Genomic DNA, 12,088 nt, shown 5'->3' with positions numbered 1-12,088 from the left:
CAAGAACTAGTCCTACGATCTTCTTTAGCTGATATTCTTCCAGAATCAGGACCGTCTAGCCGGGGAGGAGAAGCCTAATATTGAAAAAAGCATTCCCTCATCCATCAAGGTTAAGGATGACGGTCGAAAAGATCTGCTCGGATATTTGCCGTGATAGGGTACTGGAGGCACCAATACACCAATGTGCTGCCGAAGCTTCGTCTGATGTGTGAGCCGGCTGTCACCGATGACGTATGAGCATGCAATGAGCTAGGCGTTGAACCCCGCGCATGACGGCATGGAAAACAGGAGAGGCGTTGGAGTGCAACAAAAGGCCTCTGAAGAGATGGGTAGGCTCGCAGCGCTCGGCGAAGGAAAATCGTGGCTCAATCGAGGCAATAGGAGATCACAGTGGATTGCGGCAGTTTGGAATCAACGATGAAGGTTAAAGTTAGAGACGAACCCACACATAGCAGAGTATCATGCAGTTACGCACTTGTTTTCAATGATGGCTGCATTGTATTGATAGTTACACAAGAGTGCGTAAAGTAAATACATGAAGAAAGTTTAGGTTTGGGTTATCTGAGTAGTTACTGCGACCCTATCTACTTCATGTTCTGAAGAAGGTAGCGGACGCCGGCGTAGGTCTCCTCACCAGTGGGAACGATCTGGCTAGCGGGCAGGACGAAGCCGTAGTTACCGGTATCGCGCAGCTCCTGGGTGAAGGTGTAGTCGGCCTTGACGACGTCGTTGACGTAGTCGACACTGCTGCCGGTCGCTTTGTAGATGGTCGTGCAGATGGGGCCGTACTGGTACGAGGTGCCGTGGACGGCCTTGATAGCGGCGACGGCGCCCTTGGCGAGAGACTGCAGCTCGGTATTCTTGGAGGAGACGGCGGTGCACGAGTAGCCGTAGGGGGTCATGAAGAGCTGCGAGTAGGAGTGGAAGTCGATGAAGAGCTTCAGGCCCTGCGCGGCCTTGGTCTTGGACAGCCAGGCGGAGAGGGCAGCGGTCTCGGGGGCGTCGCCGGCGGAGGCGCCCTTGAAGTCCTCGGCGCAGGGGTCGGTGGAGGCGCCGCCGGTGACGGACCACTGGTAGGGCCAGTTGCGGTTGATGTCGTGGCCGAGGCAGCTGCTGCCCGAGGTGGTCTGGCGGTTCTTGCGCCACAGACGGTTGGTGGTCTGGGTGTAGATGAAGCCGTCAGGGTTGACGACGGGGAAGACGTAGAAGTCGTACTTGTCGACGAAGCCCTTGACCTCGGTGTCGGTGGAGTACTTGGTCAGCAGGTTGTAGGCAATGTACTCGTTGGTCATCGTGCCGATCCACTCGCGGGCGTGAACGGTGCCGTGGAAAACAACGGCGGGCTTGGTGCCCTTGGAGCTGCCGTAGATGTGGATGCCCGTGATGGTGTTGCCTTGGAGCGAGCTGCCAGAGGTAACGATCTCGGCGTTGTTGGGGTAAGATGCCACCAGGTCCTTGAGGAACTGCAGATGGTCGGCATACGCGTGGTAAGAGTTGAACCAAGTGGTGTTGGCGGATCCAACTGGAAATTGTCAGTGGTAGTCCAGATTTGTGATTGGATCTTACAAACCGGCGTAGACTGAGAAGCTGGACTCATCAGCAATGCTGAGGCCGAGATCCTCGTGCATGGTCGTAACGTTCAATCCCGAGATCTCGGCGTTGAACTCGTCGACCTGCTCAGGCGGGACGACAATATCGGCCAAGGCGCCGGCTCTCGGAACACCCTTCCAGGTGTTCAATTGAAGCTTGTTGATGACGCCGTTCACGCGGTCGACCTCGTCGCCGACGGACACACGGAAAACCTTGGTGCCGTCGTAGCTCACCCGTTGGGAGCTAGCCCCCGCCACGGCGGCGGCAGAGGCGGCGGCGATGGTGGTGGAAAGGACAGCGAGCGACTTCATCTTGACAACGCGTGATATCTTCGAGAGTGCAGAGACAAAACTTCACCAGCGCAACCGGTGCGCGGCGTCGTCTGGTTATATAGTCGTTCGCGAGACCGATGAGGGGAAGGCGACAGAATCAACAAGGACAGCAGGATCGGACCGTCGGGGATCGCCTGGAGGGTTTTTACAACCTTCCTTTTCAGGTCATGGCGACCCGTGTCGAATGCACGCCCAGCTCGTCAGATATCTTGGCTTGAGGGACAGGAGACCTGCCCGATCAAAACAAGGCGCGAAGAGACAACTCACAAAAGTCCCCGCCTGGGCAAGCATGCAGGGTAGCTTCTGGTGCCGTGTATAGAAGCTGGACAACCTTAGCTGCCTGGCCAGCTTTTGGAGCCAGATCTGAGGGGGAAGGTCCATGACTCTACGTAGGTTCTGGCTGGGAGATTTTCCGTCTTCTCGAGAGGGGGGAACGACCGGGGTTCAGGGAAGAAGCAATTAAGGTGCCAGCCAGCAGCCATCAGACGAGGGGTATGCAGGCGCGAGCTAATAGGCTTGCCGTTTGACCGCTGACGGGACGATTGGGGGCGCATTGAGCTTGTTGTCCAATACATCCGTCCGGTTGGCCATGGTTCTTTTGTTTCTCGTTCGACCGGCGTCACGGCTTGATTAAGCAGTTCGGGAGGGAGGCGATAATTGACTGGTAGAAACAGGGGTGGACTAGTGCAACCCAACCCAGCCCCCCCGCGGTCGTTAAGCAGATCCAGGCAGGTCAAGTGCCGGATTGCACGCAGCCGACCTGCCGGAACTGGGGTAGCGCGGCGGTAAGGATTCAGGAGTTTGGGGGGATCGCGCTGTTGACTTGGGGAAGAGAAGCTTCGCGGAGGCTAAGGCAGGCCCTGCTGCATGAGCCGCTTCTCTGCAAAGGATGCTTAATCTAGAATGTGGTATACTGGAACTGCGGCTAACATTATGGAGTGTGAGAGCATTTGAGGCGTTTTCATACGGTAATGGCGAGCTTGGAGCTGAAGATGGCGATGCATGGCTCTACGCGAACCTTCAACGTCGGGTCATTTTGAGGTTTAGAACAGTGAGTTTAGCGAATGGGGCCCCAATTAAGGCTTATCTGCCATCACAAAGTCCGATACGAACTCATGCGGAGCAGCCCGACATCCTCTCACTCAGGTTGGCAACGCTGTTCTCTGCGAGTCTGCTGTTGAGACAAGAAGGACAAACGGACGACATGAGATTATGACATCTCATGTTAAGGTATGATGTCAGTTCGCGCACAACAGAAAAGTGAGAGCCGGGGATGAGATGGGCTCCGAGCACCTCGCAGTCCGGTGTTCCACAAGGAATACGACACGTAGGCGGAGATCTGTATCTGCCGTCTGTTTTGGAGGAACACCGCTCGATCAGTGAACAACAGAAGCATGCGCGAGAACTAATTCAACCTAATGTTATTACTTTAATACGTAAAAAGGTCTCGGCTGAATAGTCGACTCGAAAGGACATGTCGCAATCCGCACTTCATCCTTCACGAATTTCGGCCGCCTCGGGCATTGTGCACGGACCTTCTCACCATCAGATGAGGTAAGTCCACATTCGCAAATTTCCAGCAATCGCAATAAACCTGTAGAAATGAGGACATGGTTTGTTTGGTACGCTGAAAATAATTGCAAGTAATTCTTGATCTCTAGAAGATAGTCTATAGGCAGTTCAAAAGCTCAAAAAAACAAGAATGATGGACGAACAGGGAATCGAACCCTGGACCACTCACATGCTAAGCGAGTATTATACCACTAAACCATTCGCCCATTGTTGAGGAAAACGTGCAAGAAACCCGACCATGATGCCTTCGTCGCTCCGGTGCCGCTTCCACCCCCGCCCTCCCTCGAGCTAACTGCCCCCGAATGTAATTATTACATCGGATCTCACCCCTCCTCGTTTACCGCGCATGTCGTCTGGCTATCGGCAAAGCACCGAATCCGCCGAAAAGCCATCCACGTCGATGACTTCATGACTGTCTCAACTGTGCGATAGTCACATCAAACGCTTCAGGTTCCCGCCCGATAATGTCCTTCATATGACTCGTCACCACGGCTGTCTCTCCCGCCCGAATAGCATCCCAAGCAGTCGCCCACGTCCTCGCCTTCTCCTGTGACCCGAAGCGCGCGACGACCTGCGGCAGCTTGACGTACTCATCAACATCCACCTGGCGAATGCGAACGTCCTTGCCGGCGACTTGCCCCAGAACCTGCACTGTCTCCTCCAGCGACCACTCCCTCGAGCCGGTGAGGAGGATCTTCTTGTTGACATAGGCAAACTGGTCCGGATCCCACGAGTAGTTCGCAATGAGCCGCGCCGTCGCCTCCCCGAGCTCGTTGCGCTTGACCCACGCGACACCGCGCCCGGAGCCGTCGTGGGGTATGAGGATCTCGTCCGCCGGCGCGTTGATGTCGAAGAAGGCCGTGTAGATCGGGTACGATTCTGAGTAGAGCCCCTCGCGGATGGAGGTGAAGGTGAAGTTGGGGTCGGAGGCGGCTGCTTCTGTGAGGTGGCGCTCGGAGTCGAGGTGGGCTTGCATCACCTCCGCTATTGAGGTGTCCTGGTAGTCGCCGCCGAAGGCCAGGGAGCTGTAGAAGATGTGCTTGATACCGGCGCGGCGCGCTGCGTCTATGGCGGGTAGTTGCACCTGACGGAATTCCTGTGAGATGGTCTTGTCCCTACACAGTGAGGGGCATCCTTACCTTTCTTCGGTAATCGTGCACATGGCTTGGATAGGAGATGAGGAAGAGGACCTCGATGCCTGCAAACGCGGCTTCTAGATCGGAGGGGCTTGACTCGTACGAGGCCTTGCGCACTCTGACTCCGTGTTCGAGATGCTCTTGCGGGATCCTCTCTGGGTATCGGTTGATGAGGATGATTTGATCATTAGGGAGGAGCTTGCGCAGGTACTCGTAGGTACTGCCGCCCAAACCACCCGAGCCTGGAAAGATGCCGATAGACTTCATCGTGCCGCTCACGATGCTCACTAGCGCTGATCGGATGATAAGATTATGAGTTGAACTATGAGTCCGCTTCTGTGTCTAGCCGTTCACGCTATAATCTGGCCTCATGCGATGAGTTAGCTAGGCGGGTGGTGAAGATAAGATAAGATGATAAGCCATAACATGATTGACGCGCATGATCACATCACGACCTGGAACTCGCTTGGCAAGGGACCTGCACCCACATTGACACCCGCATTACGTCACCGCGTCACTATTTACAGATTTTTAACCAGGCATGTTCCCTTGCACGGCAGCATTAGTAAGGCGGGATCGCACGATACGGAGCCTTGTTTTCTCCAGCACGTGTGTCCGTTTCCCCTCCGACTCGTCAATCTAGGGCCGATCCCGGGGCCGTGGGTTTGAGGCCGCCGATCACCGGCTTCCCTGCTTTTGCGGCCCCGCATCGCGGCCTTGATCGGCGCTTAGGGCGGCTTTGACAGCGTGCAGAGATCTTCAGTATGCAAGTTTATGTGAGTTCTAGAATGGTCCATGACAACATCTAGTGTCCCATTGGAGAGCTATTCTTTTTTGGGGAAAAATATGTACATGAAGAATGAAAATGCCAGCACCCGAATCAGGGCGGGGTTTACTTCCAGGAAGTGGTCGCACCCCGCTTCGCTCCATCGACAGGCAACAAGAAGTCGCTGGCCGCGATCTTGCCGTTCTTGTTACGCGCACCCGTGACAAGGCCGATGTCAATGCTCTTGAAGCTCGCGTTGGTGAGCAGAGGGGCCGAGTTGTCCCACGAGTTGTCTCTGGAGATCTGCGCGCCGCGCAGGGTGACCTGGCCGCCGTAGGTGACGTTGGTTGGGGAACCCGGGCGGTTGACGGCGGCGATGTTGCGCTCGAGGACGCCCGTCGCGTTGACGCTGCGGAAGCCGACGGCGCCGTTCCAGACGGAGGTGTTCTCCTCGAAGAGGAACTCGCCCGTCTGGGAGTTGTCGGTGAAGCCGTTAGCCTTGTTGCCGAAGGCGATGCAATTGACGACATCGCGCCCGGCGGGGAGGATGTCGCCTGCGCTGCCGCCGCCGAGCTTGAAGCCGTTGCCGTTGCCGGTGAAATCGGGAAGGTCCTGGACGACTGGTCAGCTCTGGAGTACAGGAAGTAATGGAGTGAGAGGTCGACTTACCCAGCGGTTGTAGCCATTGCCCCAGGCGATGCTGTTCTTGATGGTCAACTTGGAGTGGAACTCCCTGCGAGTCGTTAGCAACCGGGACATCATGTCTGTCACAAAATATTTACCAAAAGTCAACTCCATCGTCAGAGTTGTCCCAGAACCTGCTGCCGACAATGATGTTGCCCTCTCCCTTACCCTCCTTGATGGCAATACCATCGGCATTCTCACCGTTGTTCCTGGGATCGCGGTTTCCGTACGAGTCGAGGTACGAGATAACGTTGTTGGACAGCGCACCCTGCATGTGGAAGCCGCTCTCGTAGTTATCCCGAGTGACGATCTGGTTGAAGCGCAAGTTGCTGCTGTCCTTGACATACACACCGTAGGGGCCGTGGATGAAAGTCAGGCGTTGGAAGTTCCAGTAGTGGATGCGCTCAACGTGGAGGACGCCGCGCTCCTTGGCGGGGATCGAAGCACCGACGGGCGCGGGCGTGTTCGGCAGACCCTCGCCGTCGATGATGACTACCTCATCCGTGGCCGCACGCAGGGTAATCGGGGCCTGCGCGGTGCCGTTCACGGTGATGTTGATATTCTTCAGGAGCTCGTATGTTCCGCCGCGAAGGATGACAACGTCGCCGGGCTGGGTGATGTTGATGGCGGCTTGGATCTCGCCGAACGGCTTGGCCGAGCTGCCGTCCGGGGTCGGGTTGCCGGTGGGGGCGACGTAGATATTGGCCGCCAGGGCCAGGGGTAGGCACGAAACAAGTGTTGATAGAAACAACATAATGGGCAGTTGTGAAAGAGTGTAAAAGTTGGGTTGACAAACAAAACTTCGCAGTTACGAAACGATACTGTTCCCATCCAAAGCCGACATCGTGGGACAGACTCGGGGTCGCCTTTATACAATCATCTTTTCCGTCCTCGATGCGGAAGCAACCGTCGGATCCGACTGGCGCCGCTTACAGATACTGCCTATGCCAAAATGAAGCAGTCTTGGCGGCGTTCGCTGAGAGGGCCGGATTTCTTGGTTCTCTTTAACATACTTTACCGAACCGAGTGACTCCATCGTGAGTGGCAGCGGCTTGAGTCGCAAGGCCTGTGAGCAGATTTACAGGAGCTCAGCTCTAGCTGTTTTTGTTATCGGCCATAAGCGGACGTAGGGGTAACCCCTACCACGTTCATCAACGAAGACTGTAACGTGGTGCTGTGCCAAGACGTCTACGCATACCCAAATCTCACAGGCACCCACAATTCTCGGGCGGGAGAAGCTCATTCCACCAGTTTGGATCGACCGAGCTCTCCAAAATTCAGAAAAATCGTCAATATTAGGTTCGTTGCGATAGCGACTTAAACTTCTGGACCTGGTATCCCTCAAAAACTGAACTCGTATGTGATGTCCATCAGTTCTTTGCAGAACATCTTGGACATCATGTTGGAGTTCTTCAGCGCACAGACTCTTCAACTTCGGAAGGACCAAATTCCTCCCGAGTTGTATTAGGAGCTCCGTCGCCTGAGCTTATGGCTTCATTTGACGAAAGATCTTTGCATCAATAAATTCAATAGACGATGCAGTATCCGAGGCTATTCCACGTTCCCAGAGGCTGACGAACTAGTCAAAACTTTACTCTATTCCAAACAAGCTTGAATTAGAGTTCGAGAAAGCCCCGTGTACTCGTGGGCCGTCAATTCCATTGTGCGCCATCATGACTCAAACGAAAGCCCGACTTGACTAGTCAATCATGCTACTTGATAGTGCATTAGAACGATCTTTTTTTTTTCCGAGCAGCTTTGAGATCCTGTCCCGCTCCTGACCTTTCACCCGAGTTGAGGATCATCCAAACACGCCTCACATTAGCTGCTAAGCATCGTGACAAGGATTTAACTTTGACATTGATGTCCTAGATGAATATGGATAACAAAATGATGACACAAGCAAAATGGTTCCATTGAATGACGACCGCTAAATTTTCAGCTCGGGAAATTCCATGAGACTTGTGCGGCTGCAAATGTAAGTAGGCACGATAAAGGCGTAATCGCAAATTCAAGCAGTCGGGCTCGGTTGTTCTAATAGCCTGAAGCGATCCAATCATTCATTCTTACATTTCGATTCCTTACTGCAGCCACAAATGCCAAGTTTCAGCTGGCTGCTGGTCTATTGGCCCGTCTTCGACGCAACTATGCAAGTCAGCGATGACAACACATTGGATAGCACTTAGACGATGTTCTGATTGGATCTGCGTAGCGACTAGTGGTACGCAATGTCAGCTAATTGTGTACACTGCGTATCCCATAATCCAATATCATTTAAGAGATTCTTCACAGCCTCGGTGGACTTCCCCTTTACATTGCACTTTGAACCATCCCATCCCAAGAAGAGAAGGGGAGATCGACCTTTGAACTTGCCTTCGCCCTTGCGTCTCGTCTTGTAATCTGTACAGAACTTAGACCAACATCAGCTAGTTCCAAATCCTTTCGCAGGACAGACAGCATAAGAATTTGACTATGATTTGGCTTATCAACGTCCACAACGGCAAGCATGAAAAGTTTCAGAATGACCTCCCACGCTACGCTATTCTTTCGCACACATGGGGAGAAGAGAAAGACGAGATACATTTCAGCGATATCCACAAAGACCACCAACCATACAAGACGGGACCTGGCAGGATAAAATTCGATGGATGTTGCCAGCAGGCGAAAGCTGATGGCTTCGACTACATTTGGATCGACACTTGCTGCATCGACAAGTCCCATCATACAGACTACTCAGAGGCAATCACTTCGATGTTTACTTGGTATCAGACTGCTGGCCGTTGCTATGCTTATCTTGCCGATGTGCCGGACAAGGCAACTTCAACGTTCGACAACGACTTCCGACGAAGCCGGTGGCACACCAGAGGATGGACATTGCAGGAGCTCTTAGCCCCCCAAGACCTAGTCTTCTACAGCCAAAGCTGGACCAAGCTAGGAGAGAAAGCCTCTATGACTAGCATGATCGAAGAGGCCACTGGCATTCCTGCTCAATTCCTCGGCGGTTTTCGGGATGCAAGCGTTGCCCAGCGCATGTCCTGGGCTGCCCAGAGAGTGACAACGAGAGGAGAAGACATGGCCTACTGTCTTTTCGGTATTTTCAACGTCAGTCTTCCGATCATGTATGGAGAAGGGGCTTCGACCGCATTCAGCCGGCTACAGGAAGCCATCCTCCAGAGAACCCCAGACGCCTCCATTTTAGCCTGGGGACTTGATTTGCAACATGATGACCTCCACCCTCAACAGCCTTCAACAAACAGATACGGGAACGTTTTGGCCGCCAGCCCTCAGGACTTCGTCAACTGTGGAACCGTGGTCCCTTGGGAAAATGGTCACAGCGGACAACGCCTAGACGTGAACGGTGGCTACTATCACTTACAACTTCCACTCCACACAACCAAGGCGGGACACACCTTTGGCTTGCTCAAATGCTATTCAAGGCCCCAGCAAAAGGGTTGCATAGGGATTCCTCTCTGTCAAGTCGAGCCAGGATCGGCAACGGACGAGTTTATGAGGCCCAAGGGAAGCAAAGCCATACAGCTATTTGACACAGATTCTTCACAAGAGCCGTCCAATTTGCGAATTCGAGACCTCTCACTGGCCGAAGACATCAGAAAGTTTGATGGTAGGTACGGGTACAGCATTGAAGTACCAGCCTCCAGCAAATTGGCCGTGTTCGATGTTTACCCGAAGGATCGGTGGGACACGCGCAAGAGATTTGGCATCACTGGCGTTGACTTCCTACGCCACGCTAAACAACTTTCATGGATCAGACTCCGGCACAATGAGGAGCAAAGTCCAGACTTTGTCGTCATGTTGGAATTGGAAATCAGCTTGTCGCAACCGCAGCTAACATGCCATCTCATGGTGGCCTCCAGATCCATGGAACTGGACACCCTTGCGCGTGAAATCCCCGCTCTTCCCTCCCTCTCGCGGTTTACTGGAAGAGAAAGAGCTAGCAATGGCTGGTGCAATTTGACAGTTAAGCAAACAACCAAACGCCAAGGCGGCTATGTCGTCTACGAAATATCGTTTGCTGAGTTGGAAAGACGACAAGTCGACTATCTGGACATTACTAGCGAGATTGAATTGGTCGCGTGTGATCGTCGGCTTCAATTTCTATTCGAGGAGGATATTCAATTAGGCCCAAAGGTCAACAGAGCAGCAAGTTCAGTTCTGGAAAAACAGGCGGACATTAAGTACAAGGAAATTCGACTTTCATCAATGAAGAAAGAGCTCGAGCGCTTGCCATTGGAAATGGCTGAATCAGAGGGATTCCTGAAATCCCTCACCAACCAAGATGAAAGACTTAGAGAGAAAAAGAACGGGATACTTCAGTCAATATCCTTCCTCAGCGAACGCTTACCAATGGGTGTGGGAGTACAGAGGTTGATGCAATGGCACAATTCAGTCGCCCAAAGCCTCTCCCGCACTTTGCCAGCTCAAGATGCAGATATAGAGTTGATTTTCGATGAGAGAATCAAGCTGTTCATGCGGGCTATTGCTATAGGCCATCTAGAAGCGATGGAATATCTTTCTGGGCAACTGGATGACGCCACCAAATCCAGCACGACTGCCGCAGCGTTGTCGACCGCCATCAAGTCAAGCAACATCGAGGCCCTCATCTGGTTGCTTGGAAGAGGATTCAACGTCAACTCTCAAGATGGTGACGGACTGACTCCTCTTGGGAGAGCAGCATTGGAGGGATTGGTTTCCGTGTGTCTATTGCTGCTACAGCGCAGGGAAGACATTGGCCTAGATATCGACCTAGAAGGTTTTGATGGTCGAAGCCCTCTTGCCTTGGCTGTGATAAGCGATCATGTTGAGGTAGTTGGATTGTTACTGGATGAAAAGGCCAGTATTAGCAACATGGACTCAGACCAACATGCCCTAACTCTAGCTGCTCGCTACGGTCGGGTTGAGATCATGCGCTTATTGCTGGACGCAAACGCCGATTTAGAAGCCGAAGATGGAAACGGAGAAACCCCATTGACTATGGCAGCTAGCAAAGGTCATGATGGTGTATTGCAATTAATGATCGATCGCAAAGCCAACATTGAGGCTACTGGCCGCAACGGTAGCAGTCCCCTGGCGATAGCAGCTTATGAGGGTCATGTGCGAATTAGTCGTCTGCTACTTGATCATGGCGCGAATGCGAACGCAAGAGATGATGACGGCATCACGCCATTGCACTTAGCAGCCAGAAAGAACCACCACCACGTGGTCAGGCTCCTTTTGGATAACGACGCCGATGTCGATGCCAAGGATCAATGGGGCTTGTCTCCATTAGCAGCAGCTGCTTATGAAGGCTTTGAACAGACGGGGCAGCTTTTGCTGGACAGAAAAGCTTACATCGAGTCAAGCGCGAACAACGGAAGGACGCCACTGATATGGGCAGCTGACAATGGACACCATCACATGGTTCAGTTGCTCATGGATAAAGGTGCGGACCTTGGAGCCAGAGAAGTGGGGGGTCGAACTGCGCTGGAGCATTGCCTGTATAATGAAGATCTTGCCACCACCCGTGCTCTTCTAGGGAAACGCCTCCCGGAAGAACGACAAGACATACGCCTCGACAGAGCTATGAACATAGCTATAGCGAAGGCCTTCAGCGGAGTGGTTCGGCTTTTGCTCAGGGAAGGATGTAGGATATTCACCAACGACCAAAAAAGCGGCTTTTTGAAGTACGCAAAGGACTGTGCCGAAGATATGGGAGATGACAAAGCACAGGCAATGAATGAGATTATTACGATGTTGGAGGACGCCATCACACCCAGAGAGCGAGGACGATCTCGGTCGCCGAACGCCTATCAACAGAGCCGCAGCAGCAATGATGACGACGGAAAACATGATGACCCCAGGTGGAAACATAAGGTCGCCAGGTACCAGAAAGGTGCTAAGAGAAGTGAGCAAAGAAGTCGCAAATGCCCTTCATCAGAAAGTCTTCAAGGGCTGCATGGCGAAGCATATCCTTTCGATTGTTACAGTCGCAATAGAGAGTCTGGTGCAAC

The 12,088-nt window shown here is 53.2% G+C and overlaps 3 protein-coding genes and 1 non-coding gene across 4 annotated transcripts; all 4 read right to left on the bottom strand.

The window, feature by feature from the left end:
• Positions 1-584: 584 nt before the first annotated feature.
• COL26b_012762 (uncharacterized protein) lies at positions 585-1,901 on the bottom strand (the record flags this gene model as incomplete). Its single annotated transcript, XM_053185399.1, has 2 exons — positions 585-1,522; positions 1,571-1,901. The coding sequence occupies 2 exons, from the start codon at positions 1,899-1,901 to the stop codon at positions 585-587; spliced, it is 1,269 nt and encodes a 422-aa protein (XP_053030662.1).
• A 1,727-nt stretch (positions 1,902-3,628) lies between these two features.
• On the bottom strand, positions 3,629-3,700 carry COL26b_012761. Its single transcript has one exon. It is a non-coding gene; the product is annotated as a tRNA-Ala (tRNA).
• Positions 3,701-3,900: 200 nt separating this feature from the next.
• Positions 3,901-4,897, bottom strand: COL26b_012760 (uncharacterized protein; the record flags this gene model as incomplete). The annotated part of the gene is made up of 2 exons (XM_053185398.1): positions 3,901-4,590; positions 4,634-4,897. 2 exons carry the CDS (start codon positions 4,895-4,897, stop codon positions 3,901-3,903), a joined length of 954 nt encoding a protein of 317 aa, XP_053030661.1.
• Positions 4,898-5,522: 625 nt separating this feature from the next.
• Positions 5,523-6,834, bottom strand: COL26b_012759 (uncharacterized protein; the record flags this gene model as incomplete). Its single annotated transcript, XM_053185397.1, has 3 exons — positions 5,523-6,008; positions 6,066-6,129; positions 6,179-6,834. 3 exons carry the CDS (start codon positions 6,832-6,834, stop codon positions 5,523-5,525), a joined length of 1,206 nt encoding a protein of 401 aa, XP_053030660.1.
• Between the last annotated feature and the right edge of the window lie 5,254 nt (positions 6,835-12,088).

Source organism: Colletotrichum chrysophilum (assembly GCF_026319265.1).
Source record: "Colletotrichum chrysophilum strain AFK26 chromosome Unknown scaffold_189, whole genome shotgun sequence".
NCBI lineage: Eukaryota > Fungi > Ascomycota > Sordariomycetes > Glomerellales > Glomerellaceae > Colletotrichum > Colletotrichum chrysophilum.
This window is presented reverse-complemented; position numbering and strand designations above follow the sequence as displayed.